General features: G+C 39.0%; 1 protein-coding gene across 2 annotated transcripts; it reads left to right on the top strand.

The window, feature by feature from the left end:
• Positions 1 to 2,240: 2,240 nt before the first annotated feature.
• LOC131465581 (LIM/homeobox protein Lhx8) lies at positions 2,241 to 11,549 on the top strand. 2 transcript variants are annotated; one of them, XM_058638393.1, is made up of 8 exons: positions 2,241 to 2,421; positions 3,797 to 3,922; positions 4,093 to 4,214; positions 5,165 to 5,385; positions 6,261 to 6,364; positions 7,746 to 7,841; positions 9,400 to 9,589; positions 10,500 to 11,549. In XM_058638393.1, exons 1-8 carry the CDS (start codon positions 2,335 to 2,337, stop codon positions 10,574 to 10,576), a joined length of 1,023 nt encoding a protein of 340 aa, XP_058494376.1. In that variant the 5' UTR covers positions 2,241 to 2,334; the 3' UTR covers positions 10,577 to 11,549. The 2 variants fall into 2 exon arrangements, with proteins under 2 accessions (XP_058494376.1, XP_058494375.1); XM_058638392.1 differs by having other exon boundaries at positions 6,261 to 6,391.
• The last annotated feature ends 27 nt before the right edge of the window (positions 11,550 to 11,576 follow it).

The following is an 11,576-nucleotide window of genomic DNA, read 5'->3' as shown; positions in this document are numbered from 1 at the left end:
TAAACCCTCCTAAATGTTACACACTGGGCCTTGAAAGTATCTGAATGACCAGAGCTCCCGTCCGTCAGTGCTTCGATGCTGATTGGTCTGCCTCATTTTCTACACAGAGCAACTGTGTGGCGCAGCTGAAGGGATAGAAACAACGAATTTGACTCATGTCCGTTCTGGAAATGTTGAGATACCACGTTAAACTGACGCCACGTTAAAACCAAACGACGGACAGCTTTCTTCATTTGTCTATAGATCGAAGAGACGGTGAAGTCTTTTTGTTCCACCTGTCATCAAACTATTAAGGGAGAGTCTGCAGATCAAGTGTTTAATTATATGGGTGAGTAAGTAGTGCACACACTTAACATAATCCAGGTGTTATGTTTAAGCTTGGATGCATGTTGTTGTCATCAGTTAGTTTAGATACTTGTATTGTGCATTATTCCATGGTTTATTTAGCCACTGTGTTTTAACTCCAAAGCAGGAAAAATGTGCTTATTACATAAAACGTATTGTTTTTTTGGCCATAGAATACAGTTGTAGTTTAGTCGACATGTATTCTAATAACTAGAATAATGCTTAGAACACATTTGAACTTTTGTCTGTACTTCAGGTATTTTTTACACAGCAGGGTTTGTGTTTTAACCTCAGTGAAGGATCCTCACTGTGTTTTGTGGCTGCAGAATTGTAGCAGACGTTTCGTGAAGGTTGACTAGTGGTACATGTGTTGCTGACAGAGGAGTGTACTATAAATAAATTAATCATTTGTGATCGCTCCTTTTGTCAGAGGTGTTTCAAGGGAATTTCAGGGCCTCAAGGATCTAGCACCCATCATCGCAATGCCCCTGTTTTTATTATACCTTATACCTTATTTTAAGATAAACACATTATTTTAACATTCAAACTAAGTTAATGACTGTTGTCTGGATACTGATTAAATCACACAGCAGCAGGACTGCTGCATATAATATGTTTGCTGTATTTTAACTGGTGCAGGGAACCTAATATATTGAAAGTACAGTGTATTGTATAGATGTACGTATATGTGTATATATATATATAAATATGATTGTATACCTGTAGAAACGTCATCTAAACTTAACTTTGAACTGTGGAGGGCGGTGTTACACCTCTCAGTGTGTAACCTTAAATTATTAGTAGAAGAAGAAGAAATAGACATACTGCAGATCCTGAAGAGTTTATTTAATGGCCGTGCAAACTCGGCCACCAATCCCCGAAAACACACACACACAAGAAACAACAAAAAGCACCACTGCAGAAATGACACATATTCAATAATTGATCATTTAATTTAAAAGCAACAGCGTAACCTATACATATAAACTACACTGAAGACAGTAAGTGGTTTGTAACAGCACAGATTGATCTCCAGGTCCCTTAAATCAGTGGGATTCTAATCAGATCTGATCTCACAGGATTAAATAGAAATTAAGCAGATTTTATTTAGTTTTTTATTTTATTTTAAATATATGACATTGATATTTGCTGTTTTCTCTTGTAAATGACAGGATCATCATTTAAATCTTCATGAGTGATTCTCATTCAGCAGACATGGCCTAAATTGTTCATATATTATCAAGTTAATGTGACAGTACAACATTTTTCTTTAGCAAATGCACTGAATATATCCAAAGTAAAAGTATGAGACAAGTTATTGACTATCTGACATTAGCAAGGCCTTCTGCCTAAACAAAAAAACAAACAATTGAGGCCATGTCCCCTGAAATGTCTATGCATGCCACCAGCTGATATGAGGTATTTTGTTTGTGCACTGTAATGTAATTTAATCTCTTAATATGCATCATATTTATTCATCAAAATATCAATAATAATGCAATAGATGTGCAGTATAATAATAATAAGATGTATTATAATAATAAACATTTACATATCAGCTTTCATATAAAGCAACCAAACACAGTATACTGTTCTTCTTCTTTGGAATACTGTATAATACTGAGTTCAGTACTAGAATGCATAGATATGTTGTGATTTATTATTCTGCACCTTCTGGCAGCAGAACATTTGACATCACAGGAGAATAAACAACACGGAGGTAAATTCCAATCATTTACATTATAAATGCACTTTTAAATCATTCTGAATGAAATCATTTTGGCAGATTTGTGTTTTTCTTCTCCCTCTCCACAGCTCCTATAAAAACACACAGCACGCTTTCTCGCCTCGGTAGGCGCGGCCTCAGAGCAGCAGAAGGAAAACATGAACTCTGATCCTCCCTCTGACACACGCAGCCGAGACACACACTGACTGACAGATCCACGCACGCAGGAGTCCCGGAGCAGAAGACACTCGTGGACGCAAGACATGCGCTGGAAGGGCGAAGTGAAAGTGGAGTGCTGCGTCGTTGGCGAGCACGAGCGCGAGTCCTCGTTGCTGTCCAACGATGACGAGGTGAGTGACGGGACACTGAGGACAGAAGGTGCGCGTGTTTGTCTCCCCCGCAGCTGCAGGTTGGACCGTGAGTCAGTGCGAATTACGTCGGAGGTTAAATAGTGTTTAAAATTGCTTTGTCAATTAAGCCAGAGTGGACGTCAGTGTGTCATTAAAGGTCACACTTCCACACGCTGACACCTCACTATTTTCACAACTTGTGAGAAATGTAGAGGGAAATTATCCCTCCGTGGATTCTGCAATTAAACCTCAAGTAGTTAATGAGACCTCTTCACCGTTTGGTTACGAGGCTGACGTTTGTGGTGAACTTAGCCTTTTTGATTGCTGTTATTAAATAAATCAGCCCCCTTATTTCCTCGGGACCCGGCGCTGCTCTTTGTGATTGACGCGCGTAATTGGCGCGTCTGGGTCTCGCACCGCGGCACGTGCGCGCACGCGCGGCCGCACAGTGGTGGCAGCCGCCAGCCTCCCAAAATGCAGATCTGAAGAACATAATGCACGAGGGATTAAGTACTGTGGGTATTAGTTCAAGTGCTGTCTGTTTTTCTAGGTAATGACTACACTTCTCTTTTAAATGTCATTTCGGTAATCGCGGTCGCCGTCGTTGTCATGGTGAAAAGCGCGGGGCATGATATTTATGTGAAGGGGCAGGGGGCCATTATTTAACGAAGCTACGGTGGCGTGCGTGTCAGAGACACGACGTCCTCCCACAGACATGTGTGAAGACTGCAGGGGAGACGAGGAGCTGCTGGGCACATGCCCCGAGGACAGTGGAAACATCTTGGTAGGCCGTTCAGTGGATGAAGTTTTTTTTTGGTTGTTTTTTTTGGCAGAATTCAGTCAGTGTTTGAAAACAACATAAGAAAAATAATAGACGTATCTTAATGAAAATTCCCAGAGTTGTAGGTTAAGGGCCAATGAAGCAATTGTTCGATTTGAGTGCAGATTCGTTGTTATTTTAAATAATTTTGCGAGATAAGAAAGTGTAATAATAACACTGTGGGAAACTCGACGGCCTTGGTGCAGGTTTGAGTGTTTTATGTGGATGGAAAAAAAACAATTGGCACAACATCATTGAATTCTTCTCCATCATTCAAATCGTCTCTTTAAAAAAACGTAAACATGTCTGTGTTGTTTTACGACATTTCTTTTAAGAGAAATGTAAGTGATGATTTTATGTGATTCGGTCACTTCTGCAGAAGTGTGACCTGCATGAAGTGAAAATAAACACACAGATTATAAAGGGGTGTTTTTACCTCAGTGACAGGTGGAGGGAGTTTTAAACACATTTCAGGTTCTAATCCTGCTTGTGCTCCAAGTGTGGGGCGACGCGTTCGTGTGCGTAATTGTCTAACCGCAGCTCTGCTGCCTTCAGGGCGCGCCGGTGGAAGTTTTGGATGAAGACGCGTCGTCGCTGCAGACGATGGCATCCGCGCCGCTGCTGGGCGGAACACTGTGTGCGAGCTGCAACGAGGAAATTGTGGATAAGTATTTATTAAAGGTAAACACAGCCTTGTATTTATTTATCTTCCTTTTCAAATATCCAGCAAAACCTTTGGAGCGGATTTATGTTTGTGTCTGCGTTTGGTTTGCATTGCTGTGGTTGTGCAGGCATTAAAGCATGTACTCTGTGCAAACTTTATATCATTTATCCCCTTTTCTTTGGTTTAGGTGAACGACTTGTGCTGGCATGTGCGCTGTCTCTCGTGCAGCGTGTGCCAGACTTCTCTTGGCAGCCACACGAGTTGTTACATCAAAGAAAATGAGGTTTTCTGCAAAGTGGATTACTTTCGGTATGTGCATCGATTCTTTGAGGATTCATCCAACGAAAACTGAAGCCGCTGCAACGAAATGGCAGAAACTAAATATTGTGTTAAAATATGAAATGCCCAATAATTAAATAAATGTAGTCTTTCGGAAATTGTGTAATCATAATAATAATAATAACACGAATAAAAATAACTTCATTAATTTAAAATATTTGGAAAATAAAGGCACAATAAACCAGTCAGTTTATCCAAATATGTAACACTTCCAGTAAGTTGTCTCCCCATTTGACCTCAGCTTTAACAGATAAAATGGGTTAAATGCTGTTTTATTCTATTAATCTGCCTATTCAGATGTAAACTAACCAATGGCTATAATCTGGCACAGGATTATGTGTATTAATGTGGAATGTCCCGACTCAAATTAATAAATAAAAACTTTATTTAGAACTGGAGAGTAAAGCATCCAGTCACCTACATTAGCCAAGTGTTTTATTAAAGGCCCAGTGTGCCAATTTTAGGTGGACTCATTTTTATTTGACAGTCAATTGAAGATAAAATTACTTACTTAAAAAAAACCCACATTTTTATAATGCATGCACAATCACCTGGTTTGTGAATTGTTCTTTTTGTTTATTAGCCTTTATATTTATATGAGGAGCTGGATCAGATCTGCAGAGGCCACCATTTCGGACCTTTATGTTTTTACAGTTACTAAACATATTTTGAGTTTAGATGCAAACTGAAGGTTTTATATGTTCTCACACTTGGAGAGGAAAGGTGAGGTATAAATGTTAAAAATCTAGACGCTGCTAGGAAAGACACAAAGTTTTTTTTCTTCTTCATTTTTGTAAAAAACAAACAAACAAACAAAGCAAAACAAAAACCCAGTGAAAAATAGAGATAATGAGAAGAGTAAAAAAAGAAAAAGAAAAGAAAAGAGGATCAAGTGTGACGTGCATATCCTTCACCCGCAGAAGATACGGCACGCGGTGCGCGTGCTGCGGCAGGAACATCCACGCCACGGACTGGGTCCGCAGGGCGAAGGGGAACGTTTATCACCTGGCCTGCTTCGCCTGCTTCTCCTGTAAGAGACAACTGTCCACCGGGGAGGAGTTCGCTCTCGTGGAGGAGAAGGTTCTGTGCACAGTCCACTACGAGTGCATGCTGGACAACCTGAAGAGAGCCGTGGAGAAAGGTGAGTGCGTAACACACAATGATTATTATTATTATACTGTTGTTTTCTTCTTAATTTGAAAACAATAATAATAAAAAAAAAGATTTGTAAATTTTAATCAATGTTCTGAAACGTTAAAAAAGCAAACAAAAATACATATTGATAACCTATTTTGAATTAAATTGTAATAGTGTTTGTTTTAAAAATGGCTTGGTTTGGTTTAGTCTGTCCAGACTGAAATGACTGAAGGGGCTTTAAAAAAAATGCAACTTGTTTCATAAAATCAAATTGTTGTTTTATGTCTAACTGTACAGCACTTGTTGTTTTAAAACGATTGGATTGGAAATGAACTGAGTTAAACATGGAATTACATGTCATTCATTTATTCATTTTCTGTCATGGAGCCTGTCAGCTGACACAAAGGTCCAGCCTGGACAGGGTCACCATGCCCACTCACTGCCAGACGATTTAATCCATCAGTTTAACCTCTACAGGTTTTAGAAACCACGAGAACATACAAACTCCATATTGTGATTTTTTTTAAAATTATTATTCCACACATAGTATCTGCTGAACTTTAAATATTTAATCAGGTATGAGTGTTGCCATATATTGTTATGAATGTGTGTTATAATATGTATATAACAAAACCTGCTGAAAGAAAGAAGTGCACTAAATATTTTTCTGCTTAATCCAGAGGGAGGAGAGTGTTTTTTTACTCCCTAACAATTCCATGTAGATTCTTATTGTCTTATATTACTTATATAAGACACTTATATTTGTAAAAAATGTGCACGCAGATGAACCAATACACATCCGTCTGTCTTAATTCCCTCTGATCCTCTACAGAAACTGAATGTCCCTCTTGATTTTCTAACAGCACGTCTTTGTTTCAGGAAACAATGTAAACATGGGGGGGGCTGTGCCCACCGAGCAGGAGATTAACCAGCCCAAACCCTCGAAGAGAGCTCGGACCAGCTTCACCGCCGACCAGCTGCAGGTTAACCTCCATCATCCGTCAGCACAAGTACCCGTCACGTTTACTGATAGAACAAACAAACACACATGTAATTATATGTTACAGTGCAGTGTTGGACAAAAAGACATAACTACAATTCATATAAGTCTTAGCATGAAATGTGTCTCGGCTTCACAAATGCATGAGCATTTTCCCCCAAAACAAGCAAACAAACAATTTACACTCTCCAGAGAAACTCTCCAGTGTAAAGATAAAGATGTTGGGCATAAAATATTGGCTTCAGCCTTTAAAATATTATGATGAAATGCTCAGAAAACTGCATTAAATCACCCGGAAGTGAGTAAACATTTCAAAAAATGCTGGAACTTTTGCTGGATGCGTAGCGACAGAATTAAGATAAATTATATCACACTCCACAGTTTATTCCAATAAAAGCCATTGAGAAAAGGTTGAATTTTAAATAATATAATTGAACTGTTTCGTCCCTCTGTGCGACAATAATTATTATACACAAGAGCTTTTCAGTTCAATCTTTCAGTCGTTATTAAACACAACATGATTTGTTAACAGCACTGGCTTTGACATAGACTGGAGCAGCTGTGGGTCAGTGTTGGGGGTTTGAGTCCCAGCTCGTCTACATGCTGACGTGTCCCTGCAGAAACACTTCCATTAACCCCTCATTGCCTGGTCCTTCCGCCTGATGCCCGGGCTTCTCATCATATCATTACCCTTAGTGCTCACACGGCACGGCTCTGTGCCGCAGGTGCACCCGTGGTAAAATACCGTGGGAATAATACACAGCTCCTTATATGGACGTCCTGGGGCTGTGTGTTTATAGGTCGTTTTTTTTTTGTCGTTGAGTCAAAGTTATGATTCATTTTATATTGTATTTTTCGTAGTAATATAAAGTAGCAATAATTGTGCAGAAAAAGTCACAAAATTTTAAACATTATTAGTACGTTTTGCTCAGGTGTGTTTATATAGTTGGTGAAAATGAAAAAAAACCACATTTGATCAGATTGCCTAAAAAAAAGATATAAGACACTCTATACCGCACATTCTTGTAGCCTCTGTATATACTGTACGTTTTAACAGAGTGACGGACAAAAGCGGCCGAAATGCTCTGTGTTCTAAGGGTTAATTAAAATAAACTGGAGTAAGGTTATTTTAAAGCAAAGGAAAAGGAAAGAAAGGATCTTTATTGTCATTATACACAACTGAAATTGTGAGCTCAGACGGAGGCTCGATGAAAAACACTGTTGCCTTACAGGAGCAATCACAAGGAAAATAACATTGAATTTGACACAGACAAAACTCCCGTCACACCAGTAAATGTTGCTTTATTTTATTCCCTGAGAGGACAACAAAGTAAATCTGATTTATTTGTATTTCTTACCTGCAGGTAATGCAGGCCCAGTTTGCTCAGGACAACAACCCAGACGCCCAAACACTACAGAAGCTGGCGGAGCAGACGGGCCTCAGTCGAAGAGTCATACAGGTCAGTGAAGCTTCACGCCATGATGATGATGATGATGATGAAGAAGAAGGAAGACAAGTCCTTTATTAGGGACATTCAAGGTGCTTGAAAACATTAGCATTAATGAAAAAGGTGATGAATAAGAAAGAAAGCAAAACAAATATGAGGAAAACAATATTTGAGCAGTGACATAATTACCATACTGGTGATTTATGTTGCTGGTGTTTGTTTGGTCTTTGTAAACAGAAGTGATGTAACACTATTTATAGGCTCAGTACTACCAGACCTGACTGAGGGAGCGATTGTGTGTATACAGCAGCAGTGCTGAGGCGGGTGGGGACCTCAAACTGCTTTTTTTGAGCAGCATAATTCACCTCTGAAGGTTTTCATAGGCACTTCTTTGTGTTTTCATTGATACACCAGTGTTTTTGTGGCGCTCTGTTGCAGTTGCCAGTTTTGGTATAAAACAAATCACTTCCTGTGTGCAGTGCGTGAATGTTGCCAAGCAACGCGGGATCTAATCACTCCTATAACTAAGTCATCCAGAGAGAGAGTCACATGGAGCTGACTGAGTCATGACATTTGTTTGAATGTTACACTGAGTCATTTGTTTCTATTCAAACTTTACGCACTACAGCTTTAATCTTGGTTTTAGAGGATCCTTATTTGAACTGATTTAAAGTGACTTTAATCTGTGTCTTATTCTGTATGCTGATGATAACAATGGTTGTCAAAATATGCAACATATAGCTGTTTAGAAAATGAGTACAGACGGCAGTATTTTCACACAAATATACAGTTTTTAACACATTTATTAGACCAACTACCATAAAAACGTGAATACATAGATATTTTCTGTTTAAAACAAAAAATGTTACTGTTATTTATTTGGCAAATAACAAACTGAATTCAACTTTTTAAATGCAAATGTGAGTCGGCTTACTGAGCTTCTTCTCTGAGAACATTCAACCACTAAAACAAGTAAAAAAAAGTTAAATAAATATAATTTGACATCTTAATCAAGAAATAATAATAATGTGCTTTACTATTTTTGTCTATTTTTTGTACATTTTAAAATTCATGGGTAAAAATAATCATTATATTTTAGCATTTAAAATGTAATTTCGGTTAAGGAGCTACTGCATAGTGGTGTATTAGCCATTGCATGAATAATGATGTTGCTGTTCATTTAGAGCATCTGTGACATAAAGCACTGTATGTACCAATAAATGAAAAGGATACTCAGTATTCTTTATACAAAACATATTTTGAAGCCAACAGAATGCATATTTTATTACTATCAGTCGTATTTCCATTATTGCTCGGTGTGATATATATGAATGATGGAAGTGTGTTGAAATTGCTGGTGTGTGTTTACACAGCCGTGGGTTCAGGCACAGCTTTGATAACGATTGCGCTTCAAGCACAAATTATTCATTTGTGCCTCGTGTCACTTCATGGAAAAAAATTAAAATGATCCACTACATCTCAAATGGAGTGGAAAACATTGCATCAGAACATCACGTTATAATAATGTGGCAAAAGCACCTGCTTTCAAAAGCTGTTTCTGTTAACTCAGGTCTGGTTCCAGAACTGCCGAGCGCGCCACAAGAAGCACGTGAGCCCCAACCACAGCTCCAGCGCCCCCATGACCTCCCTGCAGCCCAGCCGCCCCCCCCAGCCAACCCCGACCCCCGAGGAGCTGCAGTACACAGCGTACGGAGGCCCAGAGGGGTCAATGCTCTCAGCACTACACTCCTTCATAGACAGTGAGAACCGGACTTTTAATGATTTTTTTTTTACCTGAATGATTCTGACATTTTAGATATAGTGTTTCTGTTTCATACATGGTTTCACACACACACACACACGTATGTTGTTGTACACATTTGTGTACGTGTAACACAATCCCACATGAAATGATAACGTGTGATACACCAAAGACAACGAAGAAAATAAAGCGTATCACTTGTGAAATATGTTAAAATTTAGACTTAATTGCTTTACCATTTATTTATTTATTCATTCATTCATTTATTATTTTAAGCATAGCTGTTTGAATGACCCGATCTAATCTTACTTAATCTAACATCAAGATTATTTTTCCACTCACTCACTGCTCAGGTTAAGTTAAACAGAAAATAATCTCCAGTGTTTTAACAAACCAAAAGCACAAGGAGAGGCTGCTCCATGATCTCTTTTTATTTGTGTTAAAAATATTAACCTATGGCTCAGAATAAAAATAAAGGTTAACTTGTACCTGTGGATAATCTCATTGTATATTTAACACTAAGAGAAAAAAACATGCACAGGTATAAATGAGATGACAAGGAAAGGATGAGTAATATGGTTATCAACATGCTGTACATCACCCTTGGTAGCTACGTCAATTTTTTCTTATGTTCGTCTCATGAAAGCAATGTGACTACTTTATAAAAAGTATATATAAAATAATATAAAATACATTCATAAGCAGGTTGTAACAATGGCTCAGCATCGTTCCAACAGTGGTCACTGATTTCTGTAATATTAACAGATTTATTAAGAGATTTATATTATATTCCTAATTAGATCAGATTGGGATTCATGTTGGTGACAATAATCAATCAGACAAGATGAGCTTTTGTGTGTTAAATGTGTCAGTCACTGTAATGATTCTGGTGCTCTGTGTGCCCACAGTGCACCCTCCTCCACCCATGTTTCAGCCACTGCTGCCAGCCCATGCCATGACCTCCCTGCCTGTGTCTCACGCCTGAGCCGCACACACACACACACACACACACACACACACACACACACACACACACAAGCTTGTCTATTCTTGTAAGGACAGTGCATTCACTTCCATTCATTACGACAGCACAGAGTGTTTAACCCAATCTGGTTTATACCTAACCCTAACCTTCACCTAACCACAACTGACTAGCCCTAAACGTAACTATTCCAAGCATCCAATAACTTCATTTGCATTTTTTTGGACTGGGGGAGGAAGAGGGAAACCCAGAGAGAACACGCGCACACACACACACACACACACACACACACACACACACACACACACACACACACAAGGAGAACATACACACATCAGTGGAACCAGGAGCCGACCTGGTGACCTTCTTACTGTGAGGCGACAATGTTAGCCACTGGACCACCATTTAGCTGTCTCGACTTAACCATTTACTCAAAAATGAGGTCCTGCCTGATTAGGACCAGGTTTGGGACTCCATAAGGACTACTGGTCCTGACAAGGTCAGTATTTATGCTGGGAAAAGGTAACAATCACACACACACACACACACACACACGTGAAGATAAGGCTCAGACTCCACCGGCGATGATACGTCATTAGTGTTCAGATCAATATAATTTCATTTTCAAGGAATCTTGAAACCTGTCCCAGCAGTTTCTAAAACCCTTGTTTCCTTTTAGTGCATTTTTATGGACGAGTGCAATCATTTTCAACCCTACATTTACTGTACAGTGTTGAGGGGGGAAAGGCTTCAGTGTACCTCGACATATATGGCATTACTATCACTTTCTATCTGTTTGTGTAGTCGTGGACATCGTTTGACCGTGCTACTCGACGTGAAAACCCCACCACATCCCAAACCGTCAACCGGGGATGAACTTGAACTTGTTTGTTTAGCAGTGTTTGTATATTTGCAATTTAAATTTATTTATTGTATGTGAAGTCTGTTTTGAAAATAAAATGTCTAATTTCACACAGCTGAGAGAGTTCTGAATGACTGACGA

Source organism: Solea solea, chromosome 9 (genome assembly GCF_958295425.1).
Source record: "Solea solea chromosome 9, fSolSol10.1, whole genome shotgun sequence".
Taxonomy (NCBI): Eukaryota; Metazoa; Chordata; class Actinopteri; order Pleuronectiformes; family Soleidae; genus Solea; species Solea solea.
Note: the sequence above shows the minus strand (reverse complement) of the source record. Positions and strands in the feature narration are given on the sequence as shown.

Excerpts from the sequence above, each read along its gene's own strand:
- LOC131465581 (XM_058638392.1), top strand. The coding sequence starts at position 2,335 with ATGCGCTGGAAGGGCGAAGTGAAAGTGGAGTGCTGCGTCGTTGGCGAG. Across the intron at positions 4,215-5,164 it reads TGCAAAGTGGATTACTTTCG|AAGATACGGCACGCGGTGCG; the intron begins GTATGTGCATCG and ends CTTCACCCGCAG. Across the intron at positions 6,392-7,745 it reads TCCATCATCCGTCAGCACAA|GTAATGCAGGCCCAGTTTGC; the intron begins GTACCCGTCACG and ends TCTTACCTGCAG.